General features: G+C 34.9%; 1 protein-coding gene across 1 annotated transcript; it reads right to left on the bottom strand.

Annotated features, from left to right (window-relative positions):
* Positions 1–3741: 3741 nt before the first annotated feature.
* On the bottom strand, positions 3742–9262 carry LOC112026135 (12-oxophytodienoate reductase 2). The gene is given in 7 exon segments (XM_065765675.1): positions 3742–4472; positions 4653–4829; positions 6197–6327; positions 6439–6455; positions 6457–6580; positions 8572–8698; positions 9025–9262. Coding segments are annotated over 6 exon segments (1113 nt in total). The 5' UTR covers positions 8643–8698; positions 9025–9262; the 3' UTR covers positions 3742–3879.
* Positions 9263–16145: the final 6883 nt, after the last annotated feature.

The following is a 16145-nucleotide window of genomic DNA, read 5'->3' as shown; positions in this document are numbered from 1 at the left end:
AGGTTTAACAGCATGAAACTTGACCCTTGTTAAGTATATATCGACTAGGGAGAGAGAATTTAATCAACTATTATATTAATTGATCAAAAACTATTCTAGCATTCAGGGGTAATTCTTGATGTTGCACAAAGAGAAACTTTCTATCGTCATATTGGAAGGCTATTTCGAAGTTCGTGAGCCAAAACTTGGTTAGTTGGAGGCTGAATTTTCACCAAAAACTCTAAACTTAGTTATGGGGAGGCCTTGATCTACAAGCAAATATCATCACCTCCCTCCCTTCCTTGATGTTAGTCTCTTCTTTTCATCATCAACATGTCATAATCTCAAAATTGATTGATCATTAATGGGTCATTAGTTGGCCAAATATTGTCAGTTGCTTTGGGTTAGCATCAGGTTTAACAGCATGAAACTTGACCCTTGTTAAGTATATATCGACTAGGGAGAGAGAATTTAATCAACTATTATATTAATTGATCAAAAACTATTCTAGCATTCAGGGGTAATTCTTGATGTTGCACAAAGAGAAACTCTCTATCGTCATATTGGAAGGCTATTTCGAAGTTCGTGAGCCAAAACTTGGTTAGTTGGAGGCTGAATTTTCACCAAAAACTCTAAACTTAGTTATGGGGAGGCCTTGATCTACAAGCAAATATCATCACCTCCCTCCCTTCATTGATGTTAGTCTCTTCTTTTCATCATCAACATGTCATAATCTCAAAATTGATTGATCATTAATGGGTCATTAGCTGGCCAAATACTTGAGCCTTAATGATTAACAATGAATTCTTACATTTCCAATCCAAAAGAGTTGGGTTAAGGTGATGGGTGGAATAATACCTTTCTAAACCCGACCCATGAACAACCTTACCCATAAATATTTCATAAATCTCTTAATAGATTACTAAACGTTATTTATTAATATATATATATATATATATATTTATATATTATAGTAGAAATATATTGTCTTATATTTGTTACACGCTAGACTTAGACTTCCTATGACCCCAACTAAAAACACAACCGTCAAAATCTATTAAATTAAAGTATCTTATCTATTTATTATTGAATATTATATACTAATATTATGGTTTATGCCTTAAAAAGCAAGCAGGTTATAGATTATATTGAAGACCAATTATTAAAAATTTTGATTTAAAAACATTTGTGTTAGATGGGGGATGTGGACAGGGATTTGGATAGAAAATTTTTCTTAGGGACAATGATAGATTGCCGTCCCTAATTATTCTCATCTTTTTTACAAAAAAAAAAAGAAAAAAGTCATGTCAACCTCACACGTGAGAGGTTTAGATAATAGAGATAAAATGAAAGAGAAAACATACGGTCAAGAGGTGGCGCAATCAGTATTTGCCACGTCACACATTTAATAAAAAACCAATACACTCTATCGCACACAATGATAACTTACTCCGCACACACGTATCAGAGAGAAAACCTGGAGAAACAGCACCAACGGCAAACGCCTAATCCATTCCATCTCCTGCCTCTAGTCCAACTAATTGGGGTTGGCTAGATGCTCTCTCTACTTTTTGTTGATCAAGGTTTCATGATCTGCTGTAACTGACACTTTTACTAGTTCTTTATATTCTATAGTTAATGAATGTCTTTTGGGATTTTATTTTTAGTTGCTAGAATCTCCAAACTTCAAGGTAAATGTGACACTTGATGTCAAACAAGGAAGAGGGCCTAACAGTCAATTTTATCTTCTTGATATAGGAAGCTATTGGAAGAACAATGGAGATCCATGTGATGGTGATGTTCTGACAAATGTGACTAGATACAGCAAAATGATAATAAATCCAGCTACTACAAGCTGGTGCCGTGCTGATAACCTGGTCTCCTGCCCGCCTTACCATGTTAGTCATACTGGTGAGAAAATATACAAAAATGAGACATCTCGGTTTCCATATTTTGCTTATCATCTCTATTGCAGCCCGAGAAATGCCAATTATCTGGAGGAACGATATGATATTTGTGATCCATATAGCAATCCACAAGCACAGGAACTAGTGCAAATTCTGCCACATCCTGAACGGGCTATGCATGGATATCCTGAAAAGCAAGGAGATGGATGGGTTGGAGACTCTAGGACTTGGGTGCTTGATGTGGGTGCTCTCTCTAGTCAATTATACTTCTACCAGGTAATTATGATATTTTTAGTAACTTAGCCATTATCAAATTTGTTGTGGAATCCTGGTTGCAATCACACACACACACACACACACACAAAGAAATGATATGTGAATGTGGACACAAAATTTGGCTAAGTTTTCATAGTAAATGGATGTTTGTGTGCTATGCATCTAGGTGCGTTTAAAATTTTTATCATCTACTTCTATGCATAGAAAATTCAACTAATTATAAGTCCTTTTTGCTAACTGTAAGTTTCTATATGTTATCTTTGAGGTGAGAATCCCTAGAGGCCTCATGATACTTAAGAATTTTCAGGTTTTCCTCTATCTCCTATCTGATCTTCTCTTACTTCTTCTTAATTTCAGCACTACTATGCAAACTTGTCATCCGTATCTGTCCTTTATCCCATACTCATCCTTGAGGTGCTACAGCTTTGTCCAAAAATTCTAACCCTAACTCTATGCAACTTTCAATCTTCAGATTGGATGCAATTGAAAAATATTATAGGTTTGTTTTGGATTTATCATTTATCTAGACCTGCTCCCAGCATCCTGAAGGACCTGAACCTATTATAATTCACAGCAATTGCTTCCCTAATTCACATTAGTGAACTTTTGTAGTTTAGTCTACTTTAACTTGATTATTGCCGTTGAGTTTATCCCTCTGCTTCAAGATGGACAATATAGTTATAGGGCACTAATGGGAAACATATTACTAATGCCCAGGATCCAGGAACTGAACCAGCAAGGCGTCTGTGGTCTTCAATTAATGTTGGTACAAAGATATATGTTAGCAGCACAGGGATGATTGCAGAATGGTCTATCAGTGATTTTGATATACTGGTTCCTGAAGATGTTGCTAGCTCTGGTGTTAGCTTTGACTGATCTTTGCACAGTATATTCACCTTTTCATTTAGCAAAGAATAAGTAAATAGAGTAAGTAGAACCCATTACAGTTCTACTTAAACCACGTTATCATGTCAGCAATAGATTCAACACACATACACATGATTAGTGTTGCGTATATGTTCTCTTAAATCCAGATAATCCTGCTGACTTTCTTCGCTTTTCAACTATAAACATTGGAGCTAACCTATGATACCAATTTTCAATCATAAATAACTTTTCTTAGACTCCTCTTGGTTGCCAAGAAACTGAGGAAATGCTATTTGCTAATCATGTGTATGTGTATAATTCCATTTGTAAACTCCACTGGTGTTTGTGCTTAATGTAACATATTTCATTATTTTGTATACAACCGGTCTCAAGCTTAGACAGATAAGGTTGACAGCTAGCTTGAAATTTAGTCACTTTATTATGAGCAAATAAGCCTACATGCCCTAAATATGGATAATATCACAAGTAATTAAGTAGCCACTTATAATGGTTCGACACAAACCTTATGTATACAAAAAGGTAAAGGAGACTGGGTTCTTTGTAGCTAAAGCTGAAGGCAAAATCCTATATGCATAGTTGTCAATTTAAGTAAAGAATCATTGCTTGTAATAGCCATATTATGCTTCAAAATCATGATTAGTCTGGCACAGCAGCAGATCAATACCAACAATATTATCACTAGAAGAGAGAATAACCACTTAAAAATTATTTAGATATATCAAATCTTTTTGTTGCACATGTACAGTACAATGAAAACACTAAAAACAAGAAAGGAATTACATAGGGCAATGTTTTTGGACAATTAACTTTCACTCTCCTCCTTGAAAACCTAAGCAATGTCTTCAAGGAATGGATAATCAGTGTATCCAAGGACAGGATCAGAGGTGTAGAATGTGTCTCTGTTGTACTTGTTAAGAGGAGCATTGAACTTAAATCTCTTAGGCAAATCTGGATTGGCTAGAAAATGACGACCATAAGCAACAAGATCTGCATGGTTTTCAGCAATAGCTTTATTCCCATCTTCCCTGTCATAACCCCCAGCAACAATAAAGTTACCCTTAAAAGCCTTTCTCATTGGTACAAGACTATGGGGACTTTCACTCTGTTCTCCAGCTGCCTTCATTCTTGGCTCAACCATGTGGCAATAAAGAATCCCATATTTGTTTAAGGATTCAGCCATGTAAAGGCCCAAAGCTTCTGGATTTGAGTCTCCGGATTCCATGTAGTGTGCAAAAGGAGATAGCCTTATTCCAACCATGTCCGCTCCTATCTCATTAGAAACAGCTTCAACTATTTCCAGAGCAAACCGGCAACGATTTTCAAGGGATCCACCATATTGATCCATTCGATCATTCACTTGATCTTTCATAAACTGGTCAATTAGGTAACCATGAGCCCCATGGATCTCTACTCCATCAAAGCCTGTGTATAAGACAAATAGTGACATTTTAATGAAGGGAATATGTAATAACGAAGGTAACCATGAGCCCCATTGTTCTTTCAGTTTTCTTTCATCAAGTACAAAGTACATTCCTTCACTCCCTTGTACATTTGACCAATCAAATAACTTTTATCTTATATAAACACATGAAAAGAACTTACCAGCTTCAATAGCATTCCTTGCAGCAAGCCTAAAATCATTGACAATTTGAGGAATTTCCTCTATCCTTAGCCGCCTTGGAGGAGTGAAGCCTGCAACATCAATTCCATTAGCTTTAATTTGAGGGGTCAAAGGCCTGTCAGAGGAAGAAATTGGGGCTTGACCATTTGGCTGAAAACCTGTAGACATCAAAATAAAGAAAAATAAATATCCAAATAATTCAAATGAGTTTGATAAGACATCATCAATCACCACTTAACGAATTAGAAAAAATGAGAGTTATAATCTGTTAGATTACTTAGAAAATGATCTTTCTTTTCTTTGCAAAGATTTTTTTTTCTTTAAAAAAAAACATTTATCTGGAGAAGTAATTGACAAGACCTTTATTGATTTGAAAAATCACAAAAAAAAAAAAAAAATGCAAAATTAATGCTTCTTTTGGATCAAGAAGGCATAATAGCTCCACTATGTATTTCACATGATTGTTCAGTACAAGGATGGGGTTCCATAAATATTCCCCTCCAAAAAAGGAAATTTCAAGATCATATTCCATGTCAAAAAAGGAAAGCTCATGATCTTAGGGCTGTCTAACATGCCAGAGAGTGGTGGTTGGCTGTCTGTGACTACCATAGATATAGGACTCAATAATGATTTTGACAATTGATTTAGAGCAAGTGGTGTCTGCATATCTAAAACAGAAGTACAAAGATTTTGAAAGACCAACCAACTAAAAGAACCACGCTTTTGAAAAGTGATATGCAACCATCCACTCTGACCTTTTCTACTGAAATGACTAAATAACATTCTATTCAATGGTGATACAAAAATGCATTTTTAGCTGAAATGACAACATCACTAGCTTTTTGTCCAACCACCTCCACTGATTCGATTTTTTTAAAGCAGTGGGTGTCACCTTATTTGTATCCTAAAAACAAAATGACATTAACATATCACACTTATAATGGAAGATGGCCCTTCCACTGAGGCAATTATCATCATAAAAGGCCCCCTGTAATAAAAAATCCATTTATAGTAGAGAAGATAATGCAAAAAATAACACCACTACAATGATAGATCAATAGTTTTTTAAAATAATTATATTGTTGCATAAATTTTCCTTTTACTCCGTCAATCCAACAATGATCATCACTTTTGCTTATTTTACTCTCTAAAATCCAATTAATGCTCTTCCCCAAAAAGTATGCTTCTTTTCAAATGTGACACTCATTTTGTAGGGAATCACATTCTACAGCACCAACGCATGGTTATTTCAGCAGTCAATCAAAACTTCCATCTAATTTGATCTTTACCAAATAGGTTCATATGCAATACTTCCTTTAGGATCAACAGCAATCAATAGTTGAGTAGCACAATGTGACAATGTGGTATAGAAAACCCAAATCTACTCAATTCATGAATCATTTACCATAAAGTCTTTGTAATTTAGCATATTACAAAACATTCAACTCTCTCCATCCATTACAAAAGTTCAATTGTCAACAAGCAATAAAAGAAACCTAAGAAGGTTTGTCAGTCAAAGACAAACCTTGATTTGAAACCCTCCCCACATGCCAAATTTGACAAAAGAAAACTCCACCTTTGGCATGAACAACATCTATGATGGGTTTCCAGGCTTCAACTTGCTCTTTCGTCCATATACCAGGTGTGTCTGGATAACTTTACAATAGCAAAGAAACCTAAGAAGTCATAAAAATTTTCAAGGCAAGAAAAGGAACCCTAAAAATGGAGATTGTCAATCAGTGCGAAACATGGTAAGAAATTGATTACCCTTGAGCAGTGTCAGAAGACTCCAGTGGCTTCAGCTATTAGTAGACCACCTTTGGAGGTTCTCTGAGAATAATATAAGATAGCATGTGGCTGAGGAACATTGCCATAAGATCTCTGTCTGGTCAATGGTGCCAAAACAACCCTAAAAATACAAATTAAATGATAAATTGAGTAAATGCAGTAAGAAATCTTTCTAACTGAAGAAAGTAGTACCCTACAAGAATCAAATATATATTGCCCTAGCAAAGGCTGGAAGAATAATATGATTAAGCCCCTTTTCTATATGTTATAATAGATACTAACAAATAAAAAAAAGGCAAGTAACAACAGAAACCAAATCAAACAATTCATTTTTGAACGATTATGGCAGAGATAAGGACGCTTCACAACTTCACCTGGGGATTGCTAAAATACAAACCATTAATATGGTTTGAGAAGCTGAAGAAAAACACAAAATCAGCAAAACTCTACATATAATATAATGCTTCTCCTTGTGAGTAAAAAAATAAATACCTAAATGAGAAGGAGTGACAGAGGTAGAGACAGAGAATGTTTGATTTGTTCTACAATTTTTTTTTTTTAAGAGTTTGTTCATCGTTAAAGTGTACAACCATATTGTCATGTATTAAAGATAAATTTCAAAAAATGCAGTACTCGAGTGGGGGAGGAGAACCTCAAAGATTCTATAGGTCCTTCAACTATGACAAATTATCTATCATGCACAGATAATTTGCTATGCACTTGAAATTTGAAAATACTTAGTTTCAAGTTCAGGGCCTATGTTGTTTTTAATTTGTGTACGTCCCTTTTCAACCTATGTCTATATCAAAAGCTTACGCTTTTCCAATACCAACAAAGCTGCAGCAAAGAGCACTAAGTTTATGACTGTTTTCAAGCATAAAACTTAACAACTCTAATGAGATCATTTTGGAAGGAACGTAAGTATATCTTTGTGTAGTATGAACTTCGAAAGTGGCTGCTTCATGACATTTCAACCCTTATTGTATCCAAACCTAGCCTAGGCTTAGTGTAAAATAAGTTAAGTAAGAAACAAAATGAAGCATGAAAATGGAGAAGGAGATATTACAGATGAATGATGAAATAGTAAAAACTTGGACCAAATAATTTGATGAATTTTTATGGACAGAATAAGGTGATTAGTTCTGTTAATTACATGTAGGTCCAAGATTATCAAATGATAACATAGAGCATTTCAAGAATGACTTGGGAACTGTTCTAGGATATAGAGGAGGGAGCCAAATTGGATTACTTTTCACCATACAGAATTTGCAGCCATACTTATCAACATAACACTGATAAATAGTTGGATCTCATCCCCCCTCCCCAGCCCCAAAAAAGTCAGAACAAAATATTGAGAAATGATTTTATAACTATAGATTGATTTCTTATATAATCAAAGCAACTGTTAATAGATGTAAGCACTCTCAATCTCATGATGAAGCTACAAATACATTACTTAGAGGTTCTGAAAACACAGAATCCTGACAGGCAAGGTGATCAGATACCTTAGTCTGCAAATCTAAAACCAATTTACACAATATAGATGATTTACAAAATCCAGATAAACCAAATGACAGATTTATTGTCCTTTTGAGATCAAAGGAAAAAGTCATCACTAACAACTCATTAAATGATTAGAGCTCAGCAAGACAGCTAATGCAGTTCCAAGGAAATTCATCAATCTTAACATTATAAAAAAATTAGCAGAAGTCTCACACTTTTAGCAGATTAATATAGAGAATTCTTTAAAAAAAATGTGTCATTTCTTGGTTAAACACAAAACAAACACAGATGTGAACTGACAAGAAAATGCTCAAAAGGGCAAGAGTGTTATGTAACCAACATATATTATAATAAACTACGATTTCTTGAAAGTTGAAACCTTTGTAAATAAAACAATTCATTATCCCAACTGGGATATGTCACAAACACCCTTTTTTTTTTTTTTACAAAATCAAAGTAAAAAAAAAACCAATAACATAATTTCATCCAAAAAAGACCAAAAATAAATAAATAAATAAAAACCCATCACACGTATTAACAATTCAGATCATACTAAACAAAAAACAAAAAAAAAACAAAAAAAGTACTTTGCAGGGTGTGTTGGTATACCTACGGGAAAGGTTGAACTTGCCCAGTTTGTAAGGAGTAAGAAGAGGAATGGTGGCAGCTTCAGCAGCCATTTATAATGATTCTATTCTATTCTTTCCTGTTGAATGCTAGTACCTTGCTTCTGTTCCTGATTTCAGACAAAAGTGGGAATGAAATGCTTTTTACACAAATGGGTATTTATAGAAATGAAAAAGCATTAAAGATTTGTGTCAAAAAAGTCTTCCAATAATCCGCCGCTCAAAATGTTATTCTATTCAAATCCTATTCTATTTAACATCCAAAAAAGTTACTTAATTATGCAATACAATATTACAATCCTCTAGCATTCCAACTTTTACTTTACAATACAACACCTTAAAATAATATTTTTACGAAATAAAATAAAATAAAATAATATATCCCAAATCTCAAATAAAAACAAAAACCCAAGACCCAAATCAGCTCTGCACCCACCTGCTACCACCACCACCACGACGAAAAACATACTCAAACTGTTGTTTTCTTGAAACCCCAGAAACCCCAGCCACAAACTCCGGCAACCACGGCAACCCACAAATTCAAAATCAAAATCAAACCTAACCACGGCAACCCCCAACTCCACCACCATGAACCCACAAAAAAAATCCATCCCAAAATCAAATCAAACCAATAGCAAAATGCCATACCCAATTCCTTTAAGCACCGGTCACAGCAAAAAATAATAATAATAATAAATAAATAAATAAATAAAACCAACCCAGAACTCAGAGAAGACGATCCACCACGATCCACGGAGAAGACGAGAAGCTTGGCGTTGGCAGCGATGGCGAGAGAGAGAGAGGGGATGAGAGAGAAGAGAGAGGCTTGGTCAAGTGGCTTGCAGTGGCCTTGACGGTGGCTTGCGGTGGGGCCTGTGACAGTGGGTCCGGCCATGGTGGCTTGGTGATGGCGTTCATGTCCACCATGGTTTTGGGTCTGAAGAGGAGAGAACAAACAAGAGAGAAGAAGACGAGAGAGAGAGAATGAGAAAGGAAGAGAAAAAAAGAATCAGAGATAATATAATAATAATTTTTAATTATACAACCTTGTTTACAGAACTATCCTAAAAATAGAATGGTATAGTAGTAATATTGTAAAATTTTTACCATGCATTTTTTGCAGGTCGGGCTGGAACAATATTTTAAAGTTGTTCCCATCCCAACCAAAAAAAAAAAGATTTTAAAGTTGTGATGGTAAAATATAGGTTAAAAAGTCTAAAATGCAAAATTGATTTTCTAAATTTTACTTCTTTCGTTTCATTTTTTTTTTTTGTCCTCTATTCTATTTTGAGATGTCTCAAAATATTGTCATGTTTCTAAAAATAAAAGTTATTAATTTACTAATATTCCTATTATACCCCCATTAATTTACTAATTTAATTTTTTAATAAATTTTTTTAAGGGTAGTTTTGGAAACTTATACATTTTAAAAGGTAGACAAGACAATAAATGATATTCCCTTAAAAAGTTTGACTTTTCAAACAGGACAAAAAAATGGGAACGGAGGGAGTAACTTTTATCATTTCAGCCATCTATATTTCAGTTTTATCATTTCAGTCTTTTAAGTTTCAAATTTTGTCAATTCAGTCATCCGTTATCCTTCAGTTAAGTGTTGCCGTTAATTAAACCAAAACGATGTCATTTTGGTTTTTTTTTTTTTTTTAATGTCTTAATTTTACTAAAATACTTTAATTACCCATGGGGGGGGGGGGGGGGGGAGAGAGAGACTGCAAGATCTAGACTGAGAGAGAAGAGCATGGGGATGGACGATTCGGCGGAAGAGATGAAGTTGCTCGATACAGAGGCGTTGAAAATCGGGGTTAGGGAGAATGATGCAGCGAGTTCTACTGGTGTTGTCCTTTTCAATCTCTGGACGAAGTCTATGGGGGTCGTGGAAGCTTTGTGAAAGGCAGAGGCAACGGCAGAGGTGGAGGACGCCATGGAGTCATCTTCAGCTCCTTTGTCGTCTTGATCATCGTGGTGGTGGTGGTGGTCATATATATGTTAATTTCTTAGCTAGTTGAGTTGTTTAGGATAGGGTATCGGTGATGTTTTTGGTTTTCAAATAAATCTATAAAATTAATTAAATGGTTTTGGTTTAATATCGGTGATGTTTAATATCGATGATTATGCAGTTTTAGTTTAATTATCAGCGATTGTTTTGGTTTAATTATGCAGTTTTGGTTTTGGTTTTTGGAATATCATTCAATGATTACTCTCCATGTGAGAATGTATCGGTGATATATTTAATATTGGCGATGTTTTTGGTTTTCAAATGCAAGGGAACGACGTCATTCCCATTAGATTCTTTTTTTTTTTTTTTAAGTTAAAGTATTTTAGTAAAATTAAGAAGCTAAAAAAAATAAAAAAATAAAAAATCAAAACAACGTTGTTTTGGTTTAGTTAACAACAACACTTAACTAAAGGATAACAGAGGACTGAATTGACAAAACTTGAAACTTAGAGGATTGCAATGACAAAACTGAAATTTAGAGGATTAAAATGACAAAAGCTGAAACTTAGAGGGTCAGTTTTGCATTTTAACCTAAAATATATCAACATATACAGTATACCATTTGGGCTGCAGATGCTCTTGGACAACGAAGTTTGCTTTAAAAGGTGTTCATAACTTTTTTTCACAATGCCTGATGTCTGTGGTGACGTTTAGAAATACGTGGCTGTGGATGGGAATGGGGTCCACAGATACTGAATAATAAATAAGTCTAATGACACAATAAAAATCACAATAGGATTATGTGCTGAGTTGTGGTTGGTGGAGGGATAGTTGTGGGTTTATATGGAGACACCCTTTTACTAACCACAACTCTCCACATAGGCGAATTGTGGCATTTATTGTGCCACATTATGTGGCATAAGACTTATTCACAGATTCTATGCTATACATTGAACCCTCAAGAAAAGTTTAGCCCAAAATGTGAGAGAAAGTATACTATGTTTTGGTAATACCAACTCAGCATCTGTTTTGGTATTTCCTACCTAATAAATGAGTGACAGTTATTTCAAAAAACCACATCAGACTACTCCAATAAATTAATCACAATCTTCTATACTAGCGGGAAGATAAATTAATTAGAGTAGTCTGATGTAGTTTTTTGAAATAGGTGTCACTCATTTATTGGGTAGAAAATATCAAAACAGATGCTGAATTAGTATTAGCGAAACATGGTATACTTTCTCTCAACGTGGTTTCGTAGCCAATTGGAATGAGATACCTTTATTGCATAATTTATAAAAAAACAGTAATAATCAACCTGAATACTAGTATATTCAATTGGAATAACGCCTCATGCATGACACAATTAAAGGTTACCTATTTGTTTTTGTGTTTTTCTTTTTCTTTTTCATAAACAGGGATATATTATTTAGAAAAACTCCTCTAGCACTTACTATCATGTATTATGTTTAATAAATTCATTAGTCAAAGGAGTCCATGGGATCAGCCTAATAGCTCTTAGATGAGCTTTGACTAGAGCTGGCCACTAATATAGGTGAAGTCAATTGCATGGCTGATAATAATGTGGTCAATGGAAGCAAGAGATGTGGAAACAATTTTAAAGATGAGATTATTTCGAGCCAACCAAATGGTACAGGTAGTGAAAGCAAATATAGTTTGCCATGTAGTATTGTGAAGATGTGTGTTATTGACCAGGTTTGAATAGCTCCAGTGTTTGATGTCCATAGTATAGAAGTGTGGGATGGTGATCATGATAGGAACAAGGAGGGAGACTGCCAAATTTGTGAGGCCCAAGGGTAGTCACAAAGAACATCCAATTGATTGCAAGGAGGGAAAAGTTGCATTGGGAAAGAGCCGGGGGGGGGGGGGGGGGGGGGGGGGGGGGTAAAAAAAAAAAAAAAAAAAACCAATAACATAATTTCATCCAAAAAAGACCAAAAATAAATAAATAAATAAAAACCCATCACACGTATTAACAATTCAGATCATACTAAACAAAAAAAAAGGGTACTTTGCAGGGTGTGTTGGTATACCTACGGGAAAGGTTGAACTTGCCCAGTTTGTAAGGAGTAAGAAGAGGAATGGTGGCAGCTTCAGCAGCCATTTATAATGATTCTATTCTATTCTTTCCTGTTGAATGCTAGTACCTTGCTTCTGTTCCTGATTTCAGACAAAAGTGGGAATGAAATGCTTGTTACACAAATGGGTATTTATAGAAATGAAAAAGCATTAAAGATTTGTGTCAAAAAAGTCTTCAATAATCCGCCGCTCAAAATGTTATTCTATTCAAATCCTATTCTATTTAAAATCCACAAAAGTTACTTAATTATACAATACAATTTTACAATCCTCTAGCATTCCAACTTTTACTTTACAATACAACACCTTAAAATAATATTTTTACGCAATAAAATAAAATAATATATCTCAAATCTCAAATAAAAACAAAAACCCAAGAACCAAATCAGCTCTGCACCCACCTGCTACCACCACCACCACGACGAAAAACATACTCAAACTGTTGTTTTCTTGAAACCCCAGAAACCCCAGCCACAAACTCCGGCAACCACGGCAACCCACAAAATCAAAATCAAAATCAAACCTAACCACGGCAACCCCCAACTCCACCACCATGAACCCACAAAAAAAATCCATCCCAAAATCAAATCAAACCAATAGCAAAATGCCATACCCAATTCCTTTAAGCACCGGTCACAGCAAAAAATAATAATAATAATAATAAATAAATAAATAAAACCAGCCCAGAACTCAGAGAAGACGATCCACCACGATCCACGGAGAAGACGAGAAGCTTGGCGTTGGCAGCGATGGCGAGAGAGAGAGGGGATGAGAGAGAAGAGAGAGGCTTGGTCAAGTGGCTTGCAGTGGCCTTGACGGTGTCTTGCGGTGGGGCCTGTGACAGTGGGTCCGGCCATGGTGGCTTGGTGATGGCGTTCATGTCCACCATGGTTTTGGGTCTGAAGAGGAGAGAACAAACAAGAGAGAAGAAGACAAGAGAGAGAGAGAATGAGAAAGGAAGAGAAAAAAAGAATCAGAGATAATATAATAATAATTTTTAATTATACAACCTTGTTTACAGAACTATCCTAAAAATAGAATGGTATAGTAGTAATATTGTAAAATTTTTACCATGCATTTTTTGCAGGTCGGGCTGGAACAATATTTTAAAGTTGTTCCCATCCCAACCAAAAAAAAAAAAGATTTTAAAGTTGTGATGGTAAAATATAGGCTAAAAAGTCTAAAATGCAAAATTGATTTTCTAAATTTTACTTCTTTCGTTTCATTTTTTTTTTTGTCCTCTATTCTATTTTGAGATGTCTCAAAATATTGTCATGTTTCTAAAAATAAAAGTCATTAATTTACTAATGTTCCTATTATACCCCCATTAATTTACTAATTCAATTTTTTAATAAATTTTTTTAAGGGTAGTTTTGGAAACTTATACATTTTTAAAAGGTAGACAAGACAACAAATGATATTCCCTTAAAAAGTTTGACTTTTCAAACAGGACAAAAAAATGGGAACGGAGGGAGTAACTTTTATCATTTCAGCCATCTATATTTCAGTTTTATCATTTCAGTCTTTTAAGTTTCAAATTTTGTCAATTCAGTCATCCATTATCCTTCAGTTAAGTGTTGCCGTTAATTAAACCAAAACGATGTCATTTTGGTTTTTTTTTTTTTTTTAATGTCTTAATTTTACTAAAATACTTTAATTACCCAAAAAAAAAAAAATCTAAAGGGAACGATGATGTTCCCCTGCCTCTAAAAATCAAAAACATCACTCATACCTTATCCGACTATCCCTAACAATCTGACTAGCTAAGAAATTTTGGGGGAGAGAGAGAGACTGCAAGATCTAGACTGAGAGAGAAGAGCATGGGGATGGACGATTCGGCGGAAGAGATGAAGTTGCTTGATACAGAGGCGTTGAAAATCGGGGTTAGGGAGAATGATGCAGCGAGTTCTACTGGTGTTGTCCTTTTCAATCTCTGGACGAAGTCTATGGGGGTCGTGGAAGCTTTGTGAAAGGCAGAGGCAACGGCAGAGGTGGAGGACGCCATGGAGTCATCTTCAGCTCCTTTGTCGTCTTGATCATCGTCGTGGTGGTGGTGGTCATATATATGTTAATTTCTTAGCTAGTTGAGTTGTTTAGGATAGGGTATCGGTGATGTTTTTGGTTTTCAAATAAATCTATAAAATTAATTAAATGGTTTTGCTTTAATATCGGTGATGTTTAATATCGATGATTATGCAGTTTTGGTTTAATTATCAGCGATTGTTTTGGTTTAATTATGCAGTTTTGGTTTTGGTTTTTGGGATATCATTCAATGATTACTCTCCATGTGAGAATGTATCGGTGATATATTTAATATTGGCGATGTTTTTGGTTTTCAAATGCAAGGGAACGACGTCATTCCCATTAGATTCTTTTTTTTTTTTTTTTTTTTTTTTAAGTTAAAGTATTTTAGTAAAATTAAGAAGCTAAAAAAAATAAAAAAATAAAAAATCAAAACAACGTTGTTTTGGTTTAGTTAACAACAACACTTAACTAAAGGATAACAGAGGACTGAATTGACAAAACTTGAAACTTAGAGGATTGCAATGACAAAACTGAAATTTAGAGGATTAAAATGACAAAAGCTGAAACTTAGAGGGTCAGTTTTGCATTTTAACCTAAAATATATCAACATATACAGTATACCATTTGGGCTGCAGATGCTCTTGGACAACGAAGTTTGCTTTAAAAGGTGTTCATAACTTTTTTTCACAATGCCTGATGTCTGTGGTGACGTTTAGAAATACGTGGCTGTGGATGGGAATGGGGTCCACAGATACTGAATAATAAATAAGTCTAATGACACAATAAAAATCACAATAGGATTATGTGCTGAGTTGTGGTTGGTGGAGGGATAGTTGTGGGTTTATATGGAGACACCCTTTTACTAACCACAACTCTCCACATAGGCGAATTGTGGCATTTATTGTGCCACATTATGTGGCATAAGACTTATTCACAGATTCTATGTTATACATTGAACCCTCAAGAAAAGTTTAGCCCCAAATGTGAGAGAAAGTATACTATGTTTTGGTAATACCAACTCAGCATTTGTTTTGGTATTTCCTACCCAATAAATGAGTGACACTTATTTCAAAAAACCACATCAGCCTACTCCAATAAATTAATCACAATCTTCTATGAACGGTTTTAGACCCCTTAAACACACAGATTGCGTAGCCTAGATTAATTAGCCAAGTTGTTACTTAGTCAAATTAAGCAATTCTAGGTTAAAACAATCCAAACAATCATATCAAGAATATAAAGCAGCGGAAAATAAATAACACAAGATATGATCACCCAGGAAACCACACGGTAAAAACCTGGGGAGGATTTGACCCACCGATCCTCAAGGCTTACCTGAATTCACTATGAAAGAATTGAAGTTCGTACAAAAGGACTACAAGCTCCCCGCTCGACTTCCTAATGCTACCCACCAGTAGAACTTCCTGACACGACCACGCGCAGGCTCCGAATCCACGGACTACTTCTTTCTTGAATTC

The sequence above is a fragment of the Quercus suber genome, unplaced genomic scaffold (assembly GCF_002906115.3).
Source record: "Quercus suber isolate HL8 unplaced genomic scaffold, Cork oak 2.0 scaffold_647, whole genome shotgun sequence".
NCBI lineage: Eukaryota > Viridiplantae > Streptophyta > Magnoliopsida > Fagales > Fagaceae > Quercus > Quercus suber.
This window is presented reverse-complemented; position numbering and strand designations above follow the sequence as displayed.